Source organism: Varanus komodoensis, unplaced genomic scaffold (genome assembly GCF_004798865.1).
Source record: "Varanus komodoensis strain SLA01 unplaced genomic scaffold, ASM479886v1 scaffold83, whole genome shotgun sequence".
In the NCBI taxonomy this organism is placed as follows: domain Eukaryota; kingdom Metazoa; phylum Chordata; class Lepidosauria; order Squamata; family Varanidae; genus Varanus; species Varanus komodoensis.
This window is the reverse complement of record NW_025336520.1, coordinates 1,133,361-1,159,327: the sequence shown is the minus strand read 5'-3', so window position 1 is coordinate 1,159,327 and position 25,967 is coordinate 1,133,361. Positions and strand designations below refer to the sequence as shown.

General features: G+C 55.9%; 1 protein-coding gene across 6 annotated transcripts in view; it reads right to left on the bottom strand.

Moving 5' to 3' along the window:
- Nucleotides 1-25,967, bottom strand: part of ZBTB16 (zinc finger and BTB domain containing 16) — a 151,942-nt gene that overhangs the window by 123,051 nt on the left and 2,924 nt on the right. For 2 of the 6 annotated variants that reach the window (XM_044456380.1, XM_044456379.1), the window contains exon 2: nucleotides 22,572-23,903. In XM_044456380.1, coding sequence (XP_044312315.1) covers nucleotides 22,572-23,818 — 1,247 coding nt within the window. In that variant the 5' untranslated portion in view covers nucleotides 23,819-23,903. Of the gene's footprint in view, nucleotides 1-22,571; nucleotides 24,149-25,831; nucleotides 25,867-25,967 lie in introns of those variants that run through there. The other 4 variants (XM_044456381.1, XM_044456384.1, XM_044456382.1 and 1 more) reach the window with 4 other exon arrangements.

Sequence of the window (25,967 nt, the reverse complement as noted above, 5' to 3'; positions counted from 1 at the left end):
ACTCACATCTTACAGAGCGTCAGACTTGACAAGTAACTAAAAAGACACAACAACCTTGGCATCGTGCGTTGGGGCAGCTGGACCCCAGAAGCCGCCGCCGCCGCCGCTGTCCACCGCGCTCCTTTCTATCCCCCGGCTGTGCCAGGAGGTCCAGAAACGTTAACTTCAAGTGCTCGTGAGAGCATCTTATGCAGAAAGAAATGTTTTTGGCAACGTTTCTAAGACATGAGTCAATGCAGCGATGGGGAATCTATTCCTTTTGCTTCCTCCCACCTTCATCTTTTCTAATCTAACATTCTTTTGATCCCATGAATGAAGACATTTGCATGTTCAGGTTAAAACTCCAAAGCTGAAATTAATTTATTCTCCACCTGCACCAGCCCAATCCGCAGGTACTGCGGCTCCCCACACGGAAGGGGCTGTGTGACCCGCGTGCCGAGAGGCTCAACAGAGCACCAGTGAAAAGGTGCGGGAGCCCGCTGCAGCCCCAGGGACAGCAGAGTGGCACTGGGGCGGCTTTTACGCAAATTTAATAAATAAATGACGCGGCCAAATGCACGGGATGCGAATGGACTTCCAAGAGCCCTCAGGGAGGGGTAAATCTCTGATCTTTGGGTCCTCCCCCACCCAGCCTTGGCTAATCTCAGGTTCCTTCCACGCTGTCCATGAGGAATTTTGCACTTGTTGGCAACCACAACAACAAATGACATTCTTGCCCATCCCTAGGAAAACGCTGGCCGGGGCACTTCCTGCCAACCCAGGCTCTGCCAAAAACGGGGACCCCCCCCCACCCCCCGTTCACTGCCCCTTTGGATGAAGAGTGGGTAAGAAATATTTTAAAGAAGCACACATGAAATCGGAGGAGAGAAGCCCCCGGGCCAAGCACTGCGGCCTCTTCCTTGTGCTCGCAGCATCAGATGCAAAGGGCAGCATTACATTCCCTTGGCAAAACGGGAAGTTCCCTCATGCCTGGAAGTGGTGCGTCTTGATCCAGGCACGGTGGTGAGCTGCCCGGGACCTTCAGCTACCAGGCAGAATAGAAACAGCACAAATAATAATGAGATGTGGCTTTCCGTTTCATCCATTGCAGAGGCACAGTGCAACGGATGAACTTTATTTAACATTACAGCGCCTACAAGAGAATAAAAATCCTGTGGAAGGAAGAGATTTGCAAGAATCAAGGGCCATTTCACCCTTTAAAAACAGGAGCTTCACAGGGGCCAAGAGCGGCAGCCACTCACCCACCGGCGCTGCCGGCCATCCTGCTCCGCTCCTCCCAAGCCACCGGGGAACTGCTCCTTGGATACGGAACAGTAATAGACGGAAGTGTACAGAAGCGAGTTATTATTATGCTTGCCGTTAAATGATTCCTATACTGCCCTGTTGCTGAAGCTCCCAGGTGGTTTACGAGGAACCCTTCACCAAATAAGTAGGTTCGGCACACCTGAGAAGGTACGAAGCCTTCCAGGTGAGCCGGTCGTGCTGCCGCTCCTTGCAGTTCCAAATGCACGGACCTTCCGACAAAATTCCCCAATGTTTTCGGAATGCCTTTCCTGGGCTTTAAAAGGCGCGTCAACCTCTCCAAGCCTTCCTTGGCTGGAAATCTCGATTCACCGCAGCAGATTGACCGGCTCCACGTGATCATTTCCAATCCCTGATCGATAAAGAACTGGAAACGTTGAAATCAACATGTGCTGAAGAAGGGGGCAGGGACGCGTGCCCGTCTCGCGCAGCGCTAGCCTCCCCACTCGGGAGACCGGGGCGTGGGGAGCCCCTGCATCCCTCCTCACCCCGCCGGACACACGTGCAACAGGTTCTGGGCCCCGACTGCCGGTCAGAACCGTGGGAGCTCGCTGGGCTGGCACCTCTGGGCTGCGGCAGGGAGACCCCTCCCGATGACCCCCGTGTGGTCCCCCTCCTGTGCTCAGTCGCCGCCTGGGCACCTTCGCCTGGATGGCAGGCATGGCGGCCCCCATGGGGCTGGCGGGTGGGCTCCGTGTCGGTTCTTTCTGGAGAGGACTCGGCCAACATCCGCAGCGTCCACGCGGGGAGGGAAAGAGGCCTCCGCAGTTCGGGAAAGGGAAACTGGCAGGCGGCCCCGGGGCTGGTTGAGCAGGGGCAGGAGCGCGATCGCTTGCGGCACCTTCGTCAGGACGCATTGCTCTGCGCGGAGGCAGCCCCGTGCGCCGGTCCTGCCTGCCATGCCGTGGGCCACGGGCTGCACTGGGAAGAGCAAAGTCGGCCCCAGCACCTTTTATTCCCCTCCCGAAAAGAAGGCGCCTCAGAAAGACCGGTCGCACTTATCTCGGGGTGTGCAAGGAAAGAGTCAGCAAATGGGAAGATGGCATCGTCCCTGAGCCAAGCGATCGCACAACTCTTTGTAAAGATGCCGGGGGGGGGAGCAGGGGGGGCAGCGGCGCTGCAGCCGCTCTGCTCAGCTCTGGACCATAAATTCAGCACAGGTGGGCAGAGGCTGCGCTTGGAGAACCTCGCACCGTCTGCAAAACGCACAGGTAACAGCCTCAGCCCTTCTCCTCCTGGTCGGCTCATGGCGAGGCCCCTCCTGCCTCTGCGACAGGGGCGGCCCCCTCCCTCCCCGCCCTTCGTGCCCAGCCCCCTCCGGCCCCGACGGAGCAGGGGCTGCAGCCGCTCCAGACGGCCTCCTCAGAGCCCCCTTCCCGGGCCAGTGGAGGTGGCAGCCGCTGTCCCATGATGCGCTGACCCTGCTGTCCCCAGACAAAGCCCCCTACGAGTGGGCAAGGCATCCGGGGGCACCGAGCGGCTCGGGCAGCACCCCCAAGCCCCCAGAAGCTCCAGGGGTCCTCACCAGGCGGGGAGGGAAGGCGCCGCCAGCTGGGCCCCCTCCCACGTCTGCCTTTCGCACACGGCGTCCCCGGCGTAAAGGCCGGTGCCCCTTTTGGGAAGCTGCCACTGAGCAACGGGCTGAACAGAAGGCTCCCTTCTTGTGCTGGACGCGTGCAGTGGGCACAGCGTGGGGAGCACCGCTTGCCCCTTGGAGGAGCCCATTGGAAAGAAGAGCTGCTGCCCCCTTCAGCCCCACCGGCACAGCTGAACCCCCAGAGGCCGAAAGCCAGCCTTCCACAAAGGGCGCAGAAAGCCCTCGAGCCTGGATGCCTGATGCTCCCGGAGTCCCCGGTCAGTTTCTCCCAGAGCCCAGGTTTGAAAAGTCAATTTCATTCCATCCTGTGAGTTTTGATCATTTCCGAGGAGGAGAAATGCATAGTTGTGTGCTCTCTATTCAAGTGCACACTTTTTGATCAGACCTCCGCATCACAATATTTGGAGAAAGCTAAGGAATCCCTGGTTTACAGATTAGTTTGGGAAGCGTAAATTAGGCTGGATGGTGTTAAAAAGAACGCCACCCGCATTCCTTCCGGGGCCTGGCTGTTACCCTTCGCTCTGTTGCAACCCAATGCACCAGTCCCCCACTGAAAGAAAAACTTCCCCAAATGCGCAGTTCAACTTAGAAATCTTCTCCCACCCAAAATATGTGTTTGAACTCATACTTGAAATATTTTTAAATGGCTGCACCAGAACACTTGGAAGAGTGCGAAATCTATTCCGATCCACACAGTAGTCTGGGACATTTTATGCAGGAAGGAAGTTGCTCTGGTTTATTTCTCAAAAATCTGTATCTCAGGGCACGTTTGGCGTGTGGGTGGGGGAAGCAGCCCGAGAGCGCAGGAAGAGAAGTGCCTGCCCTGCACGAACCCAGAGGGGCTGAACAGAGAGTCCAGCCGCCGTCTCGTGAGCGTTCTCGTGTCTTCTGGGCGCGATGGACGGGTTCTCAAGCGGCAAACAGTAAGAAGTGGGGAGAATCAAAATGCATAATTAAAATGTTCACAGTCACATCATGCTAATAAACCTGAGGCTGGTTGGTCAAACTTGTTTCAATAAAACGAACGGTCTTCTCTGCAGGCAGCAAAACCCAGAGAAGACCCAACCCCTTTTTATTTCCCCAATGTTTCAAGGTCTGACTGTTTTAATAAGGGTTTTATGGTTGGTTGGTTAAAAATTGGACTATGCTGCGTTTTATTCTATTTTGTCTTCTTGTTATACCGGCTTGAGACCACAGTGAGGGACGGGCTGCAAAAGTTTTAAATAAATAAATAAATAAATAAATAAATAAATAAATAAATAAATAAATAAGTACTGGTGGCTGTATGACTCCACAGGCAGGAATTCCACAGGGAGGGAGCAAAAGTCACGGAAGGACCTACTCTTGAGCAGACCGCAAGGGGGCCGTGGGGCCGTGCAGGAGGGCCTCACCGGATGGCCTTCGGAGACCGGGAAGCCTGCGAAGGTAGCAGGTGATCAGCCCTCGCCCATTGCTCAGGCTGGAACAGTGCGATGAAGCAGGGCATCTGTGAGCATGTGCAGAGGGCACGCCACCGCTGGAGTCAGTGTGCACTCGGATGCGTGAACGAGGCCTTTCGCTAAGAACCAGCTCCATCACAACACTCCTTCTGGAGGCATAAAACTGCTCTCTCTCGCGCGCGCGCTTGCTCTCTCTCTCTCTCCTCCCTGATTTGCATCGGCCTGTTCACACATGAGAGTCGGCACTCAGAGGCGGCGCAAGGTGTGTGCACCCAACGTAGCCCCGAAAGGAAGCCACCAGAGCAGTGGAGGCCCGTGCGATGCCCCCGCCCCAGCCACTTTGGGAGCGAAGCACCATCTTGAACGTTTTCCAGAAAATCTGTCCCCAAACTTCCTTCCCCAGTCCCCAGATCGCCGTCGCCACTGGACTGCTGCTCGGAGCGTCGCCTGTTCTGCGCCCCCACCCGCAGCACGACAGGCGCCCCCACCCACCTGCACAACACCTGCAGTCCCAGCGACACGTACCAGCCTGTCTCTAAATTATCACCAGGGGAGGCTGATGCGGTTTTACCCCTCTAAATAATGCATTTGCAGGCCCTAATTAATGCGAGGGAAAGGGTGATATACATTTCTCTGTTGCTTTAAGTTACATCTGGTTAGACACTTTGAGAGAAGAGCAGCCTGTAGCTAAAAGTCCAGATAAGCTAAAAATCAATACCAGCAACGGGCTCAGAATCCTTTAAATCAGAGCGGCCCATTCCCAAAATGTCCCTCGGGCGAGAGGGCAAGGGGCAGCGAAAGCTGCCGATGCATCAGTGCCATTATTATGGAAATCCTAGCTTGGCTCGGTGGGGCGAGACGCCTCGGCCCTGCGCGGGAACGATCTGTGCTGGAAGGCTGGACTGCCTCCACGGCGACAGGTTCTCCGGCCGCCCGGTACAGGATGCCACGCGGCATGGAGAGGGCGCGGGCGCCAGTCCCTCGAGGCGGCTCCGGGGGTGTCGCGGCACCGATGCGAGGAGAGAGGCAGTGGTGGGTCGTGCCTGCGGGGACACAGGCAGGTCCGTGGCTCCGGAAGCCGAAGCTCCCAGGAGGGTGTCCCTGCAAGCTGCACGGGAGCTGCACCGTCGCACCCCTGCATGGGAGAACTTGCTGGAAGTCGGTTGGCAGAAGGACCTTCCACCGCAGGCACTGACCCATCCCGGGCCAGCTCAGCACCGCACATATCCCAGTTCCAGGAATGGCGGAAGGTAAGCAGCAAACTGGCCCACATGGAGGCCCCTTGGAATCTGACCTGCATGTCCCAAACGGGCTTCAGGATCCCGTGCAAGGCCAATTGCCCATTGGTTTGTTGGTTACTGCACAGCTCCCGAGCTAACCGTTGCTCGGAGTTACAACAATGGCAGCAAGAGCAGGATGGCAACGGTGCCGCAGAAGGACCACAAACGAGTGGGTGATACACGTCAATCCTGTTCTCACAGAGGTGAAGTCCCACAGAGGTCATCCAGCCCATCCCTCGATGACAGGGTCTGTAATACAAGGCGCAGCTGCAGCATTCCTCACGGGGGCCCATCCAGCCCCTGCTAAAAAGCAACTGCTGAAGAAGCAGAACGCAGGCTGGCCCAGGGGGAACTTTGCTTCCCGTTAGGACGTCTCTCCTCGGGTCAAGCCAAAATACACTTCCTGCATTTTCCACCCACTGGGGTGCATAGGAATGTCATCACCGCTCACAAAATATGCGTGCATGTCCTTTCATAGCCTCAGATGTGATCGCAAGCCAAAAGCATTTGTAAATCGCCAGGCATGCACTCATGTTTGATTTGTGCAACTTTCGCGGCCTCGTTTTGAGCAAATTTCCCTCCGCAGACCGAAAATCCCCCTGGATTTATGGAGAAATGTGCACCGAAGTGGGAAAATTCGCACTGGTGTTACATTTGACACTCCGGCTATGGGGTGGCATGGAAGTGGAACGAAATAAGCAAACAAATTTGGTGACTGCTCGATTTGCGGGTTGTCTCCCTTCACATCAAAAACTCAAGCAGGAATTGGAAACAAGGCGAGAGACCCTGTGACCTAGAGTCCTAGCCTTCTCAGGCACTGCTCATTCACCCGCCCCTACTCGGGGGCAGCCCAGAATGTGCCAGCACAGCCTCCATCATCCAGAAATGTCTGCAGGCCCCCACACCTTTCCCAGGCTGCCTGTGTCCCCAGCCCTTCGCCCTGCACCGGCCTGTGACTAACCCGAAGCCCCTGGAGTGACTCGCTTTCCTGCTTCCTTCAGCTGTTCCCCCCCTTCCCGTGCCCCATAGCCTGCCCGCTTTCCTTTGCAAACAGCCGGGCACATTAACAGCGCCACACAAATCGTGGTCCACAACTGGCCTTCGTGGTCGTGGCTCCCACCCGCTGGAACGCTCCATGGCGAGCTGGAAAGGCCGCCTGAAGCCCCCTCAGCTTCTCTGGGCTTTCCCTGGATGCTGGACTAGGACACTGCTCCGTTCTGCTGTCCTTGCTGTGGCATCGTTACTGGGCTTATTGTTTCCTGCTGCTTTGATATTGCTGCTCCATTGGCTTTATGTTGCATCGCACATGCTTTTGAGGAAGTGCCTCAGGCAGCATGGAAGCCACCAAAATAACCAAAATAAATGAATAGTGAAGTATTTGTGCAAGAGAGCGCTCAGAAGGCTTCCCTTCTCTCGAGACCTCTTCGGCAGCTGTGGCATTTGGTTTTTCACTCTCTACCCTCTTGTTTCATGTGAACTGTTAGAGCCATGAATGAAAGGCCCTCCGTCCGTGTGGCCAGCCCCTGTCCGTGGCTTCCCCTGCTGAACCTTTGCTGAAGCAGAAGCAGGGCTGACGGAGACGGCAGGGGCCGAGCAGAAAGTTCAGCCGAGCGAGTGCGAGGCAGCTGGGGTGGAAGGCTAACTGCTCCGAAGAAAACCCCGGGGAGAGGCAGCGGCCAAGTGCTGGCAACAAGCCAGCATGACACATCGCTCCTATCTGCCTTATCTCACCTACACAACGGCAGTTTGCACGTCTTGCAAAAAGCGTGTTACAACCGCAAGGCCCTACAGCTACGAAAGATAAGGTTCAGGGGCCTTGCGCCGCCCGCCTGCGCGCGGCTGCGACAACTCCCCAACAGTCAATCTGAGCGAGCACGATTCATAAAAGAGAGCAGCTCTGGTTTCTTTAAAAGGAAAAAAAGCCAAGATAGGATCCTCCATTTCGTCTGTTGTCTTTCTCTCCCAGTGTGTGAAGTGCTAGAGAGCAGCGGCAGGGCGAACGCTTTGTTTGCGGCAAGTGAAATGTGGACGGTTTGGTCGGCACGGTGCAAGCTCCGATCGCGAGAGGGACCGGCACCTCCTGCTCCTTCAGCTCCAGTGCACAGAGGCACCGGGACCTCTGCTGAGCCGAGTCTTGCTGAGCATTCACACCACAGTCCAGCCGAACCTAAGAAACATCGCAGGGAGGTGTCGGTCCCTCCTCTCGCCATTTGTGCATCCGAACCCTCTAAGAATACGGCTGGAGTCCAGTGGAGACGCAGGGTCCCAAGAAGAGGAGGGCACCAATCCGCACAGGAGGAGAGACCCCTCCAACCCTCGCCGCCTGGTCTCACCTGATTTCAAGACCAAGGAAAGGCATCCGCCCCTGCCAGCCCGGCACAACCAGGAGTGGCACTCACGAGTTGCAGAAGCATCAGCTCGCCGCCCCGTTTTGCACACTTCCAAGCAAAGAGGAGGAGGGAGCCGAATTATTTTTAAATTGCAAAGTGCACAGCAGTGCAAATCAGTTCTCTTCTCTGCATCCCTCCCGTTGCACAGGCTTCAGCTTTCACACTTCCAAATCAGCAGAACCTGCCCCTGAAAGCAGAGCGCACGTTTGCATGGGCCTTGCGTGTGTGTTTGTCGAGGAGAACACACATGCCGTGTGCACTTTTCTTGTATTTATGTCAGCAGTGGTTACCAGAAAAGTGAATCATGCCTCCTTCTCAGCACCCTCCTGTGCTTTACTATAAATTAATTTGTGAAACGGGGAGAAGCTGGGAAGGCTCGTGGACCAGGCACCAGTCATACTGACGCAGGGGGAAAATGTGATGCACTGCACCTCCACCGGGAAAACGCACGCATGCACACACCCCTGCGGGGCCCAGCAAAGATGACCCAGAAACCTCGGCCGTGCCCCCCACGGTTGGCTTGTTTATTTATTAGATTTATATGCCGCCCCACAGCTCTCTGGGCGGTTCACAAATATTAAAACATAAATGCAAGCAGTTCTGTAGCAACAGGCTTGAAACTGGCTGGGTGGGAAGTCTTCTGTTACAGAGGCTGAAGTTGGATTGCTTCAGCTCTGCCTGACCTTTGTTTAAAAACAAAAACGGATGAACTGCCTCTGCGTTACTCCAGCGTGGCTTCAGGAGGAAGCTGTATCTGGGTTTATTTACTCCCTGCTAACATCTGTTCTGCATGCACAGTGAATGGCAGATTAAGTAAAACTGCAGCATCCGCTGCCTAAATGTGGTACCTGGTACACTGGGAAAACACCTGCGCATATGAAGATGCAAAATTCATTCTTGCATCTACATCAATGAGCTGATCCCTGAGAAGATATGCTGGTGGGAGGAATTGCAATGAAAACGGGAAAGGTTCGGCATAAAACTGTTGAGTCACTGCTGAGAGAGAGAGAGAGAGAGAAAGAGGGAGCGCACATGTGTGCACAGGGCTCGGTGCAGCTTTGGTCTGATCCAGCGTAGGAGCTCCATGTACATAAACAGAAAGCAAGTGGAAAGTGACATGCTCCATGGCAAAGCATCCCAGCTGCAAGGATAGGCAGGCAGGATCTGAGCAATCAGCGACTGGCCAAGGAAGGGAGCTGGGGTGGTGGTGGACAGCTCAAAGGATATACCCACCTAGCGTGCACCGGCTGTGAAAAAGTCAGCTGGCGTGGTGGGCATACGAGTAATTAAGACAGTCTGGACAATCACCTGGATGGGATGCTGTGCGTCAGTGCCCTGCAAGAGCAGCGGGGTTGGTTCCGAGGGCCTTCCGGCCTCTTCCAGCTCTGCTCTTCTAGGTTGCCTGGCCAGACCATGGTGACGTACTTGACATACAGTATATGATCCAAGACTACCTGAGACCCACCTACCTGAGGAAAGAACTTCTTCTAAGAGACCTTAGAAGACCAGAAAATCCTTTGCTTGCAGTGCTGGCTGGATTCAGCAACCCAAGACCACAAAGGTGGCCACGCTTTTGCTAGAATGCCTGGAATTCAGAGATGCAGCTCATACACACACAACCTCTGCATGGTTTTTCTATTGCATGATGAAAACTGCAAACAAAAGAATGGACTTTGTATTGTTGCTTGTTTGCTTCCCGGCACAATAAACTCTTCACAGAGATACCAGAGGTCTTTAAATAGCTGGCTCAGTTCTACAAATACCACACAGGAGAACACCCAGTTTAAATAACCCCAACATCTTAAATAGCTTGCAAGACAGATGCCAAAAACTGAGTGGGGGAAGGCTGAACGGGGAGGTTTTTTCCATGTCGTTTCCAGTCACCAGAAAAACATCCCCCCCCCCCCCCGTGCCAAAATGTCATGCCTAGAGACGCCAAGACAATTAAGGGCTCCATGGGCTAATTATCAGAAAGATCGGTGCATTTAAGTCCACGGTATTCTAGATAGATTACACCATGGTCTTCGTACAAACAAATTATTTTGGATATGGTGCAGGCAAGCAGCAGTGAATGCACACGGCATGGATTCGTGTAGCGCTTTGGAAATGCAAAGTTTGTTTATTAGTTATTTATTTATTTATTTATTAAAACATTTCTATGCCGCCCCTTGCCGAAGCCTCGGGGCGGCTCACAACATCAAATAAAATACACCGAATACATCGAATAAAATATAAAAGTTCTGATTATGAACAGAGCCGACCCGTGCTCCTCCCGCCTCGTGGGACCAGCCTGCCCGTTGCCACTGAGTTGTTCACCAGCTCTTTCCATTCCAATGCAGGTCTCATCTCAAAACAAAGGAGTGTGTTTCAAAATGAGGAAAAAACAACTTATTAAAACGTCTACTTTAAAAGTATATACTTAACCATCCATCTGTGTGAGGCTTTGAAAAGAAGCAGCCCGTTACCTTTCCCACCTGGCTCTGCAAAAGACACGCTTCCTGCCCTCCTCCACTGGAACTGCCACCCTGCCTGGAAGTGTTGCCCAGTAGGTTGCTGGTTTAAACTATGATGTTTCCCAGGTGAGCCAGACTTAATCCACAGTTTGCGCCCAGCCCCTCTTGGTTTGAGCAAGCCATTCTTCAGATCCGGGTGGGAAACCTCAGGCCCTGGCAAAACGCCGCTTGAGCCCTCTGAAGTGTGCCCAAGAGTCACAGTCCCTTCCTCTGGCTCCACATTTCTACTTAATCACTGAGAGACATGCACCTGATTTTGAACCCAGATGTACCCAGTTTTGCTTCTGGGCCAAATGCGGACGCAGGTGGAACATGCCATCAAACCCATCCATTTCTTAGCTTGCAATGTGATTCGCGGATGCCCCAAAATGTGTTGCGGGGATGCAGAGATGTGAAAAATTCAAATGGGAAAATGCAGTCACCACAAAATGCAGTTTCATCCATGGGAGAAGAATTCATACATTTCAAAGAAGTCCACAACGGATCCGTAGACGTGGGCAAACAGGCACAGATTTCCAGGCGAAAAGTCGGAGAAAACAAAGCTCACAATTTTGTATGGAGAGCAAGCCTTGCCATGGTAAGCTCGAGTGTTGCTCATTCGCACAGCTCCACGTAAGCTCCGCTCTTCAAATTGCTTCCTGGCTTTTATGCATTTCCCCCGCTTGATTCCAAAATCAGACTGCCTTTCCCAAGGTGTATTTACTGGCAGTAGGAACTGTAAGATGCAATATACCCAGGTGGGGGGGCTTTATGGTGCCATTGCTTTGCCCCCATCCCACCCAACTATGCTTAATTGTCTACTGTTCCATTGCGTTTCTTTCCTACGCAGCGTTTTCTAGGCCACCTGCCTTCCGCCCCATCTCCCGCCGCCATCCCTCTCTGCAGAGTCTGCCTGGATTTGGATGTGGCCCCCGAGCTCAGAGGCTGCCCACCCCTGCTCTGCACGATGAAAGTCCCCCGAGTCCGGGCGTAACGAGGGGCTCCAGCTGGCGGAAGACGGGAGGCCCCGGCCTCTTTCCAGTGAACAGTGGCCGGGATCCCAAGCCATGCTCACATAATGCCTACCAGTCCTTGCCAACCTGGTCGTGTTGGACTGCATCTCCCAGCATCAACAGCCGGCACAGCCAGGGATGATGGGGTTTGTAATCCAGCACATCCAGAGGCCACCCGGTTGGGGAGGCTGTCCTAACTCACCACCGAGTATTACACCTGAGCCCGGCTGTTTTCTATCTACAAGCAGGGCATCATCCTGATAGCCACGCATCCATGGGTACATGCACGGCGCTGCCAGATCAGTTCTTCCATTTCTTGCCGCGTGAGCAGCATATCCAGTTTCCATCTGTCCTGCTACTCCTGAGATCGTTTTCCTAATCTGCAATCATTCCCCACCTGACAGTTTGTCTTCTCAGATTGGCAAAACCGGGCGTTTTAAACAGGTGATCCGCTTCTCATACATAGCTAAACAGACCACAAGGTTATCAGCAGAACTGAGATACACGCAGATACAAGCGACAAGCCCCTTGTCCCAGCACGGACCTGAGCCGTCTGCCTTGTTCCTCCTCCGCCCGTCCGCTGCAGGCAAGCATCTTGTCTTCCATTTTATGACCTGATGCTGGAAAACACTCCTGGAAAATAAGATCCCACTGCGTCACGCGGGGCCTAGCCCAAACAGCGCTTCCCAGTCCCACCCGTTTCCACGGGAGAAGCAGTGCCTGCTGTATCTGGGCCGTAATAACACTTAACTCTGGGGCCGACTGGTGCCACGAGCGCTGAACCACAGCCCCCGGTTTGTGAAGCACCGGAAAGCATTCCCTCACGCGGAAAATGCCGCTGGTGGATTTCTCACAGAATTCTTCGATCGCTCCACACCAAAACGTGTCGGAGAGTGTACAGCAAATTAAAATACAGAGGACTCCCACTAAAGGCAGGGGCATCAACAAAGGAGCAGCTGGAATCCAGTCAGGAAATACTTGCCTGGAAAAAGACGTCTCGGCAAAGGCCGAAAGGTGGCTCACATGGCTGCGTGCCCGGCTGAGCTGGAACGGGGTCCATAGATGGGAGCCAGCACATGGAAGACCCTGCTCTTGATGATTTTGGGGTCACTCTGCTCTGGGACGGTTACAATTTTATTCCACAGCATTATGTATTCACCTGAAAACACAACTGACGGAGCAACTGATGTGCTTTGTTAGGCTGACTTATCTTATATTGTTGCCTTATCTGTCTGTTTTTGAATTTGTACGCCGCCCAGAGGAAACGTGATATGGCTGAAGGGGGGGGGGGGCAGGAGATTCTTCACACTCCCCGATCCGAGGCTGGAAAGGAAGCCCACCGGAGAGCCAGGATCTGCCCACCTTGCGGCCAGCACAGCGTGCACGACGGGGGTGACACACCAGTCCCCCCACTCCCCACCCCAGTTCCCCCGCAGCACAGCCGGAGGGTGGCAGGAGAGCGGGGGTGAGGGTTGCAGGGTTGGGGGGGTCGCAGGCAACCCCGCCGGATCGCACCCTCAGTGACCGGGGCGAGCAAGCAAGCAACCGGTGCGGGTCGCTACCGGGAACGCCATCCTGAATCCCAAGACTGTCCCGTGTTGGGGGCCACACACAGTCCTGGGCGGGCGGAGAGGGGCTCATTCCCAGTCTCGGCCTCCCCGGCCCCCGGGAGGAGCACCGTGTTGGCTAAACTGTGGCAGCGGCGCAGGGGGGGCAGGCACCTCCGACGCCCCTCCAGGCCAGGCAGGACCTGCACGAGAGGCCTCCGAGGAGTCCTGTGCAGCCACACCCTCCGCGGCGGCTTTTCTGCCGCACCTCTTGGGCGAGTGTTGCAGGGCAGATCCAAGGGCGCCCAGACCCGACCTACGCCTCCGCGCAAGCAGGAAGCTGGCCTTTGGGGAGCCGCGTCTTCGGACGCCGTGGGCGGACCAGCCCGTTTCTCCGGCCCCACCCGGGGAAGTGATGCCAGCCGCGCCACCGCGGAACGCGGCCAGAGCAGCCCAGCAACTCATCGCCGATCTTCAAGCGAAGGCCATGCTTTCTCACTTCAGAGCCGTGGGTTGAGTCACACGCAGATTTGCGCAGACTTAATTAATTAAACCTGGTCCGGCGAGGGGCATTCCCTTGAGGCTGCCAGGAACCCTCTCGCGCTGGAGGGCCGCAGACATCCCACGCGTGGGGGGAGGAGCGTGGAGGAGGCGGCGGCGAGAGAGGAGACCCTGGGCCCCTCCTGGGCAGGCCGCCCCGGTGCCACCGCCTCCGCCGGGGCCTGGGGGGCCCACGGGGCCAGCACTGGCTGCCGGGGGCTTGCCCACGTCTCTGTGCAGATGGGACATTCCCCACGCAGGCTGCGGGCAGAGGAAGTGGTGGGCAGAGGCAGCTTCCCAGGGCGACCATCCTGCACCTCGTCTGCCCGGGCGGTGGGGAAGGGCGGGGACGCCAGGGCACCTTCCCCTCTGCCCGCCCAGCGTGCGAGCGGCGGCAGGGCAGGCGAGGGAGACGTGGAGCAACGCCGGCCGTCTTGGCCGTGAGATGGTCCACCCCTCGCGGTCCGTGGGGGGCCTCCTGCCCCAGACCCGAGCCGACACCGACCGGAGGGCTCAGGAGACGGCGACAACACGCGAGCACCGACGAGCCAGTCGAGTCCCGCGAAGCAGCAGGTCTGCCGACTGCCCAGCCGCCTGACCCCAGAGCAGGCCTGGGAGGGAGCGCCGCGAGAGCTGTGATGCAGTCCAGGTCCGGCCAGTATGAATGGAACAAGCTAATTTACACAGGAAGTAAGCACTTACCAGACCCTTCATCCCAACACACAAAAACCTCAGCCATATCTGGAAGCAATTACAGCCAGTTAACATGATCGGCCTGCCACTAAAATTAACTGCAAACAGGATTTTTTTTTCTTCACTTCGGCAACAGGCGGTGCAGCGGCCCCCGTGTTTGACTGATGGGAAATATTTGGTAATTACTCATTTTTAGAAGCCATTCCTTGAAACTGTCAGGGTGGGTGAAACAGTTGCTAATTATGAATGAAAAGGAGAATTTCGCTCATCTTGTGAGATGCAACGGAAACAAAAGGGAACCACTCACACACCAGGATAAGAAAACTCATCTACTCCACGCCTGCGAAGCAAAGACAATTACTCAGACTTCTTAGAAGTCTGCCGTCATTCTGACACTTGCGAGTCTTTTTGTGGCATCTCTGGGCAACCAGGGAAAAAACCTTAGTGCTAATATTTCCATGTTCTTCACACATTCTCTCCCTCTTTTCTCCTAACCTTGTAACAAATTAGTTTTGTGTTTAACTCCAAACTAGCTTTCTTTCCTAAGTTTAGGAGAGAGAGAGAGAGAGAGAGAGAGAGAGAGAGAGAGAGAGAGAGAGACTCATCAACTTTAAGCCTGGTTTGCTAAGAGCGGGTGGGAGCCAATATTGAAACTAGGTAGCTGACAGCAAGTTACAATGGCGTGCTTGTTTCGGTCCACTCAAATGTTTCTCGTTTCCCATCCCAGAATGGCAGAGAGCACATGGTGAGCCTGACCCCTCCCAAGCGCAAACGGCAGGAAAACCTGTCCACTCAACAGAAACCACCGATTCACGCAGCCAACGCAATTATCTGGGCATTCTAGAGAACGCAGTAGTTTTCTTGCAAGACGTGCACAGAATCGTATCTGTAACTGCGATGTTATCTTTATTATCCACTCAGATGATCATTATTTCTAAACTGGCAAAGGGAAGTAAATGCCAGCCCAACCCAGAGGCCCCACACCAGCAGCGAGTCCGCACTCCCTAGTGTGACTTATCGCTGGGCAGGAAGGTTTTATGTCGATTCCTTTACAAGAACGAGGAGAGGGATGGCTGAGCAATGAAGGCCCACTGGCCGAATCTTTGCAACGCAAAAGCAAGGGGAAGAGGAGGTGAGTGAAGTGGTATTTAAACCAAAAACGCCGAAGGAAGGCTTGTTGGCAAAACTGACACTACAGTCGACTCAGTGATACACAGCAAAACTGGGCATCAGACAGAGAAAGCAGCCGGCACACTGCAAAAGTTTCCAAGGGCAGCAAAACAAGCAGACGGCTCCTGCTCGGGAGCCAACGGGCCGGAGCGAAGGTGAAATTCCACGGCGCGAATTTGCGGCCTTCCTGAAAGTGTCCAATTCCGCATTCTGTCCTTTCCCGAAAGGGCAAAGTCCAGTGTCAGCACCGGGCATGCGACTTTCCCCTCCCAGCCCAGCCACATCCCACGCCTGGTGGCAGTGAAGGGCCCCGCAGGATAAATCAGAGGCTCGAGGCTGCCCTTTCCCGGTGACAAGAACCAGAGTGCGCCGGACGGGCTGCCAAGCTTCCTGAGAAGCGCTCTCCTCCGCGCTCACAGGTTACTCGCTCAGGGTCACAGCCGCAACCCTTAATGGCAGCGTTCATTTCCTGAGTGGGGCGGGGCGCGGGGGGGTCTCCTGGTCATAAAGCTAATAAGAACTTCCTCACATGGCAAGCGCTGGCTGACAAAGCTTCTTGTCTGCCAACCCGTGGTGGGAAGACGCTGGTTCCCATTAATGGGTTGGGATGCCATCTGCCGCTAATAGTGTCCATCTGCGAGAAACAGGAGACCGCTCGGCCGAGCCTGCGGACTCTGGAAGCAATCATTGTCATGGGGTCTGGAGCAGCCGGGCAGAGGTGGGGGGAGAGATACCTGGAAGCCGAGGCTGCCAGGAAGTCGCCACTGCACAACCCGGTGGGCACTTTGGGACGACGGAAGGGTGACGAAGGAAGCCGGGTCACCACCAAAGCTGCAGGACGTCTGCTCATACAGGGCAGGTGACACTCTAGAAACGGGGAGGATGGGTCCACACCAAGATCATCCAACCTCAGAAGAGCAGCCAAGGCAAGTTGGCCAAGGAAGCAGCCCAGCCCATGGCCACAATCCACCCACAGATAAGCACTTTTGGGCCACAGGGAAGATTAAGGCCCTGCTGAATCCTGCTAAATCAATCAGAAGTCAAAGGTGCTCAGCTCTGGAAGGATGGTGCTCCCTGTTTCCTGGAAGGCAGGCAACGCCCTCATTCATGCTGCTCTGCTTCAGTTTTTCGAACTACAAGGGTCCTTTTCCTCCCCTTCAACTGAAAACTATCATCAACACCAGCATTAAGTTTGAACTTTCCCAAACCTTGAAATAAACCTTAAAAAATAAGGAAAGTACACCTGAAAGTTCAGATGGGCTCCATTTGACAAAACCATAAGCTCAGTTTGAAAGCGGCAAAGAAAGAAAGTAGACGTTCTGTTGTCAGTGGTTCTGTTATTATTTAAAGAGGCAGCTCAACGAAGCCATGAAACCTACACCCCTGCAAAAAGCTCACAGGGAAAGTCAAAATTAGAGCAGCTTGTTTAACCAGGCATTTCACAGGACAAGAAAAGAAGAGCTGCTATGGGCGCAGGAGTCATTTCAGGAGGTCTCCCACTAGAAGCTTTCCTTTACACCTCCCCTTCAGAGGCTTACCTTAGCTTCCCCACTCTCAACAGGGCCTTCGGAAATTCACATGTGCATCCCCATTTGGCAAAGGTCAATTCAAACCCCCATAATACGGAGAAGGGAAGAGGATCCCTGCTGGATGAGAGTGGGCATCCATCCTGTACAGCCTTCAGTCTGGTGCCTCCAGGTGGGATTGGAGGAGGCGGCACCTTCCCATGAGTGTCCCCAGACAAGGCGGACTGAGCCATCAGTGGTCCCATCGGTGGCCCATCGGTGGCCTCCAAGTCCATCGTTTAACTCAGCACCGTGTGAAGGAGGATGTGCATTTCTCTATTACGTTTCAGGACTGCCCAGTAGCTGAAGCATGACTCACTTTCTGGCTGATTCACAGCCATTAAACCCATAACATGCCTCGTAGCACGCAATATACAGTTTTGTATGTTTCAACTGCACTAGAAAATACCATAAAAACCAAAAGAAAACTGGGCACCAATGCAAAGATTTAAAATACAGCGAAGACACGGTCCTGCGCAAGTGTAGGCCAAAGAAGAGCCAGCTGCCCCCAGCAGGGGTGCCCAAGGGGCCCAGGTAGTTGCAGGCCTTCTTTCGATCTAAGCTGGCACATGGCTGCGGCCAAAGGGACGTGAAGCGCCAGAACCTGACAGAGCAGCACGCCTGAAAGGAGCAGGTCTTCTCCTGGCAGCGGAAGAAACACGCAGCGGGGGTCCGATGTGGCTGGGTACCCTGGCACAAAAGGCCCTCTTGAGTAGCCACCCATGGTGGGAGCTCCCTGGGGCACGCTGGGAGATACTCCCACAAGCCTGTCCCTCAACACCAAGAGGTACGAGCCCGGGTGAGAAATGGTGGTGGGGCGGGGGGCCACACGAGCAAATCATTGTATCATTACTCCTGTGTTCAGATTTACCAGGGAATTTCCGAAAGAGGTGGTCAGCAGCTTTCTATGGACACCGGCCCACGTTCTCTGGAGAATGTCAACGTTTTCGGATTAATGGGCACTAAATTTCGTCACAGCCAAAGGACTTAAGCCATGAAACTTGCTGAGAGCTTTTCTGCCATTTCTTTCATTGGGCTCAGAGAAGGTTGAAGCTCATTCCTCACCATCCCCATCATTTATAAACTAACCCAGGTTCAAATCGAGGTGGGAACATTCACACGCCCTGAGTCCTTCAACATCAAAACCTCACACCAGTCACCTCTTCTGAATCACGCCTACCGATTTTGAAGTTATGCCGTTCATTGAAGCGCTCCATCCAGATGCTTATCCTCCAAATTTCGGTGTGGGTTGTTTTCCCCAGAAAACCAACCGGAGGGAAGTAATTCTGAGAACTACAGTTCTTGCTTCGAATACATCGACACAAGCACGTAACATGGAGTCTTATTTTTAATGCTTCTTTAGATGGAAGCATCCTCTGCCTTATTCAAAATTTTCAGTGAGTCAGTGTGTGCCCGAGAGTTGCTCCATTTGGTGAAATTAAGGAAATCCTCAACCCTGGTAGTGAACTTGGCTTGAATGCAAGCAGAGATTATTGATCAGCTCTGGCAACTCTGCGAAGGCTTGGCATTAAAAATTCCCCAAGCGGTACAGTTGCCAAGCCCTGGAACTGCAGCCCATGAAGCTCTGAGCAAAGGTGAGAAGCAATTTTTCACCCAAGAACAAAAAGAGTCCCCCTTCACACTCCAGGCTGGGTCATGGACCCTTCCTCACCTTCAGAATACTGTGTTTATTTTAGAGCGGAGCAGTGTTCGCCATAATTCCCACAACGCATTCAAGCCCATGTGCTCCTGGAATTCACCTCCACTCATGGCAGTTTCCCAGACAGGGGAGCTACTGGGATCCCTGCTTAGCACATGGGAAGACAGGGGCTCGGATCCAGCCACTTACCCATGGCCAGTCCAGCCGGTGTGCAGGAACAGCCAGTCTGCTCCTCCCTTGCACAAGCGGGTCTCGTCACACGTCCATCGGACACGTGGGGGATCCACCTCCCCAAAATTTAACTGCAGAGAGAAGGAGAGCTGCTTGCCAAGGATGGGCCGCGGGCCTCTCTCTGTGCGGCTCCGAAACACCAGAAGCCCTAAATGCCGCTTATCTGCAGCGTTCCCACAGATGCCTGTCCGGGAACAAGTCCCACGGGCCCAGGGGAGCTCACCCTCAGGATCACGGCATGCAGTCAGACGGTAGCTGCTCTGTGCCTCGCCACTCACGAATATTCTTGGCAGAGAGAGCGGGCACCCTTCCACAGTTGCTGGACCCGCCATTCCCAGCGGTGAGGGGGCAATTCTTGCTCACAGCGGATCAGGCGTAAGGGTGTCTCCTGGACACACCACTGCTGATTGCAGTGGGAGACAAAATATTCCTCCAGTCGGGCTCCCTGCGCTTAGAAATCAAGCAAGTTGGGGAGAAGACTAGCTTCGGGCCCTTCCCTATGGCTAGATTCTTATAGGCGGGGAATTATCTCATTATTGTGGATTGCATCCATTGCCGAATCCCGGGCTTGCAGCTTGAAATGGGGCAAGGCCCCAAAACTGGCCGACTACCTAATCTACCCCAGGTGGGCAGTGAGTCTTGGACAGCATCCAAACGTTCAGTTCAGAGGCACAAAACCTTTTCTGTTCAGTCGACCGTCCAGTCCTAAGGCACACTGTGGGTCAGGCGGTGCAGCCCGGCACACGGGGGCTCCAACGCCCCCAGAACATCCGACCCAGAAATAGTCTGCGTTTGGATCAGAGGCAGGAATCGACCGGCTGCAGAGACGCAGCAGCAGCAGCCTGAGAATAACGGCCGCATCTCAACCTGCGCTGCGGAATCTGCGCTTTCAGGAGGCAAACCCCGACACACACGCAGCGTGCACAGCCCCGCCGGACTCGGTGGGCAGGATCAGTCTGCCGTATGAAACAGAGAGACAGAGTGAGTCAGAAGGGGTCTCCCGGGCCATCTAGTCTGACCTCTGGCACCAGCCAGCTCCGCTCATGGCATGCCCACCATGTGCACGTCCAGCCTATCCTTGAACACCCGCACCGACGGGGCCTCAGCGGCTGAGCAACCATCCTAAATGAGCAGAAATTTTGGCCAGGGCGACTTAATTTATACTGTTAAATTATATTGTTTTATATGATGTTATTTATTTATGTTTGTGAGCCGCCCCGAGGCTTCGGCGAATGGGGTGGCATAGAAGGTCCCTAAATAAATAAATAATAATAAATAAAAAAATAAGAAAGAAGAACAAATCATTGCCTAGAACAGCGGAATGGTAAAGCCAGGTTAGCCAACCTTGTCTAGATCGCTTTGGCCAGCAGTTTCTGAGAGCAACTAAAATTACTCCTCATTCCCAAGAGATAATTGAAGTCCTGGCACCTGTGAGATTTGTTGGCCTACAAAACCCATCACCCCCAGCAAGCCAGCAATGGGGCTGATGGGAGTTGTGGTTGAAAGGCACCGGGTTGGGGAGGGTTGCCCCAGCACATGTGGGCACTGCCAGAGCACAAGCAAGAGAACTTCCAGTCCTGTGTAAATTTGAACTACAGTAATTAAACGTGTTGGTTCATTAAAACACTTCCGAGTATCTCTGGCATTGCAGCCTCAAATCCTATTAGCCGACTGCCTTGTAGTATGTTTACACAGAATCAGATGTACAAGAAATATGCTTAACTCTATATTTCCAATACAAATGTCTGCACACGGCGCTCACAGGCACAAGTTTTGGTTTCTGCCTCGGCAGGCAAAGCATTGCAAGATGTTCTTCCCGCGAGACCCGCAGGCCGACAGGCCGGTTGCTTCCCACCCACTGCCTCTCAAATGAAGGCCACGAGAAACAGATTCCCAAGGCAGCCATCAACTACAAAAGGAAAGCCTTTCGCTCAGCGCAACAGAGCTCTACTACGATTATTTCCCGGAGTTTGTCCCCAAAGGTACAAGCAGAAGTTTGCTCAAGAAACACAAAAGATCAATTATGTTCTGGGACCAGAAATGTGCATTGACAACAGCAGGTGCAACCGAATCGAGACACTGCAAAAGAGATAAAGATCTCTGTGTTGCCAGACCTAGTGTTTTAAAAAGAGCTGCCCCCTGTCAAAATGGGTTGACACATCTCAAAGTACATTTCCTTTTCTTTTTGAAAACGGTACATCTATCAGTGTAGGCCAACGTAGCTCAAACGGAAGCAATGCTCAAATTTGCAAATCATTTCGATGAAGCTCATCATCTTTTCATTCCTGAGCCCCCCAAATTTCACTGAAATAGTTAATAGGTCAATTCCCTTTCCATGCATTGATCTCTTTAAAGCAGCTGTGAATGCCGACAGCACAAATGTGGCCAGCAACCATTTTTGGATGGCTCTTTGCAAAAAGAACATGATCAACAGGTCTGACGGAGAGAAAATTAAACCGATAATCCTGAAAGCAGCACGAAGGTACATGAAACAGACTGCGGATTTTTAATTGTTTCGGATGTGTCGAAAATATTTATTCCCGGCCTTCCAGTTATAGTGTCCAAAGCAGCTAACAACCGAACTAGGAAATATGCCACAACATTGCGAAAGCAGAATAGGCTGAGGCCAAAAATAACGACGACGACACAAGCCTCATTCTCGGCGTCAGGAACCCACACAGCAAAGGGATGCTCTGGAAGCTGGGGGGAGGCTCTGCTGGGGGGAGGCTCTGAATGGTGGTGGTGGGGGGGTAGAAACGCCACAAGGACAGACATGTGCATTGCAAATTTTGCAGGCTTCGCTCTGGCCCAGGCGGGTCATCGCGAGCAGCACAATCCTAGAGCTTGGTCCCATGGCTGCCCAGAGAGGCACAAGCTTTCAGGCAAGCTGGCAGGACCTCATTAATTTATTGATCGGAAAATACACACGAGCCTGTGAAAAGCGGCTCGCGAACCATCAGCCCTTCCACTGCATAACCTTGCTCAAATAATCAGATATGAAAAGGGACCGTTTCATACGAAAGCACCGACCTGTGCAGGAATTTGTCCTGTGATCCCTCTCAAGCCCGATGCCCCATCAGGTCATCCGGATTCTGGACTGCCGGCAGCCCGCTCCCTTCCTGGCCACTTTCCATTGCTGACAGGGGACTGCCCTTTATTTTTCCCTGTTTCTTTTACTTTTTCCTAGCAAACATTATCTGTGCAATTGTGCCTAGCATGCGTCCAACTTTAGAACACCCAAACACACATCACCTTTGTGGGCCCCATAGAAGAAAAGGCCGTTTGGCCTGCTGCGATCCAGCAGACAAAAAACAAGAGAGACAGTGTGGTGTAGTGGTTAGCGTGCTGGCTCAGGTGGTGGTCGCCACTCAACCCTGCAGCTCACTGGTGCTCAGCGTAACTCACCTCACAGGCTTACTACAAGGATAAAATGGAGAGGAAGCTGTGGGTTGTGGAGCTGCCCTGAGTTCCTTGCAAGATGGGAAAAGGCCAGAAGGAAATGCAGTAATAAGGGATGGATGGCTGGCTGGCTGGCTGGAAGGGAGGGTGGGTGGGTGCAGAGGTCACAGAGGAGCACGTGCAAACCGAGGAGAAACTGCTAAGCAGGGCTGGCTACGGCCTGCACGAGAGCCGGGCGCTTCGAGGAGCCTACCTGTGCTGCTCCACCGTCTCGCTGTCCGGCAGCTCTGCCCCACACACGCTGCACGGCTCTCCAACAGTTCGGGCCTCGTTTTTTATACCCACGGCAAGCTCCCCGAGCTTGCCGAACAGCTCTCTCTGGATGAAGCCTTGCGGAAGGAGGGCCCCGTAGGCACTGAAGTCCATGGACACGGCGAGAGCGGGCTGCACGTGGAGCGCAGGGGCCATGGAGGAGGGGAGTCCAAGCATGGAGTCGTTTTTGTGGTTGGGCAGCGCCGAGTAGATGCCCATGGCCTTCTCCCCATGGGAGGCCAGCAGCTCCGGCCCCACCGGCGGGCCCTGGACGGCCTCGCAGGGCTGCTCGGCGCTCTCGTCCCGGGGGTAGTGCAGCTCGCGGGCACTCGTGATGACGCTGCCCCGGGTCGGGGTGCCGGGCCCTTGCTTGCCCTTGTCCTCGCTCCGGTCGCCGCCGGAAGTGCTCAGGTCGGCCGCCCTTGGGCTCTCGTGGCTGCAGGCCTCGTCCACTTGCATCGCCTCCGTCTTCACTTCGGCCATGCTCAGGGGGCGGGCGCCGGCGGAGTGCAAGTCCTCGGGGGCCGTGTGCTGCAGGGCGCCCTGCAGCAGCGACTGCCCGATGGTCATCAGGCTGTCCACAGCGGCCTTGGTGGGGCTCATGGCCGAGAGGCCGAAGGAGGTGGAGACAGAGGGGCTCTGCTCCAGGACTGGCCCCGCCAGGCCCTGGCTGGGGAGGCCGGGGAAGGCGCTGTGCTCACTGGAATGCTTGGAGAGGAGCACATTCTTCACGTATCTGGACTTCCGGTCCTCGTCCTCGTCGGCACCACCGTCGGCCATGCTGGCTTCACCCTCGTTGTCCTCCGAGGCCTGGATGGTCTCCAGGATCTTCAGGCATTGCTCCTCCAGGTACTCGATCTCGAGAATCTCCGCAGCGTAGAGAAGGTCATCCAGATCTTCCACCCTGGCTTGCAAGGCAGTGGTGTAGGCATACTCCAGGATCTGCTGGAAGGTCTTTGGCGAGAGGAAGTCCAAGGTGTACCGCTGGCTGTTACGATGGAACAAGATCTCAAACATCTTGCTAGTGCAAGCCAGGACGGTCCGGTGGGCGTGGAACTCCTGGCTGTCCACCAGGATCACCACGTCACACAGGGTCCCCGCCAGGCGCATCTGGTTGGCCTTCTGCAGGAGCCCCGTGGCATGGCTCGGGTTCCGCAGCTGTATCATCCCCATCTCAGTCACATCCATAACGCTCCCTCCCAGGGCGCAGGCATGAGGGAGGCGAGGCGACCGGTCGCACTCTCTGGGGCTGCCCTCTCCGCGGGTCCGATGCCTGTCCGGAGGAGAAACGGGGAGGGGAGGAGGGGTGGAGAGAAAGATCTTTTAGTGGCGGACTCGCCCAGCATCGTGAGAACGGGCCGGGGAGGGGGCAGGAAGCCAAGCGGGCACCTCCACGCGGAGGGGCGCGGGAGTCGATGGCGCGGCTGTGCGGGAGGCGAGGGTGCGCGTGGGCGAGCGGCTGGACTGGCAGGGCAGGCGCAGGACGGGACTGGGGCTCGGCTCTCGCTCCGCTCTGCTTTGTCTCCCTTCCAACAAGCCACCCTTTGACAGAGGGACAATGGGAGCCGCGGGGAGGGGGCGAACGGGGGAGGGGCGCGCGCGCCGACCTGCGCGCAAACAAACTTGCTGCTCCCACCTCGCCGGAGCCTTTCCCCGGCAGCTCCCCACCCGCTCCTAGAAAAGAGGGTGCGGGGAGCGCGCCTCCGTCCCAGCCCTTCTCGGCGGCCTGAGCCGCTCGCCCTGTCACTGCGGCTGCAACGCACACGCACACACGCGCGCAGGCTCTGCCAGGAGTGCAGCTGGCGACGCTCCGCGCCTGTCCGGGAGCTGCCTGCCCTTTGTCTCGGGCAAAAGTTCCATGCGGCCGCGAGGGAGCGCGCGGAGGGCGCCCAGGCACCCGGGAGCCCGGGCCGCCTCCCCCCACGCTCCCGGCCGGCCGGCCGGCGCCTGGGGGGAGGCGCAGGCACCAACCCGTGCTGGCAGCGACCGCCTTGCAAGCGGATCGGCTCCGCGCCATCCTAGTTACGGCAACTTGGCTGATGCGAACATCCACACCGTGGAGTCTCTGACGCACACCCCTTCAGTAGCAAAACCCACTTGCTGCTGTGGGTTCACTCCCTTATTCCCCCCCCCCCCCGTTATCAGCACTCACGCCCAACTTTCCAGGCTGGGTGCCGCGGCTGCTGCGCTGGGGGGAGTCCGCGCAGCCCCGCTGGCTGCGCGGCGCTCTTGGCGGCCTCCGGAGCGGGCAGCTTCACCCGGTCTCTCGTTGACAGCTCACGCAAGTGCCCGCCGCGCTTCCCGCCCTCCCCCGCGCGATTCGGGAGGCAAGCGACCCTCCACGCACACGCGCGCCGCTCGCCCAGCTCCGGCACGGTCCCTCGCCGCGGAGAGGGGCAGGAGGAGCGCGGGCGGGCGGAGGGCGAGCGCTCTCCCCCCAGCCCAAGGACACAAAGGCCACGGGGAGCGTCTGTCCCCGACGGACGGCGGCGCATCCCCCCACCCCGGGCCTGCTCTCCGACGGTTTCCGCCGGCCGGCCCAGAGTAGGGCGAGCGTTGAAATCCGCAGCACGTCTGAACGGATCGCTGCAGCTTGGAGCGCCCGAGCAGCGCGCTCGTTCCATCCGTGTCCAAATGAGCAGGCGGCGGGGGGGGGGCGGGGGCTGTGCTGGGGGGTGCGTTCCTGCTTTTGGGGATGGGGGCCCGAGATGCCCGCGTGGGCCAGCGGCGCAAGTGAACCCCGGAGAGAGCGAGCGGGAGGGCGCAATCCACGAGCACCCCGCCGCCCCGAGAGCGCGGGGCCGCGGCAGGGCCGCACTCACACGCACCCGCGAGGGAGGCCGCCGCCACCGCCTGGCTCCGCGCTCCGCGAAAGTGTCCGGCTCAATAGCAGCGCGAAGCCACGAAACCCGCCTCCGTGCCCGGGCATTCACGCCACGAAGTGCGCCTGAGGAGAGCGGCGCCCAGCACTGGGGCGGGGAGGGGGCGCGTGGGGGCGGCGGGGGGGATCAGCGGGTGCCCGTCTCACGCAACCCCCCGAAAAACGGCCGGGAAATTTCGGCGCTCCCGCCGCCGTTTGTTTCCGTTCCTCCGCTCCGTCTCTCCCTTCGCATCGATCGCGGCGCAGCGGCCCCCAATACGCGCACGCACTCGCGCGCGCGCCCAAACCGCGATTCTCACGACCACGCCACGGCCGCTGACCTCGCCTTCTGCCCGCTCGCAAAGCGGGTCGCCTGGAAGGAGCGCTCTCCGCCTCGCGAATCGCCCCGCGAACGCATCTGACCTGCCCCCGCCCGCTCCCACAAAACCGATTTCCTTCGGAGAGCGCCCCCCCCCC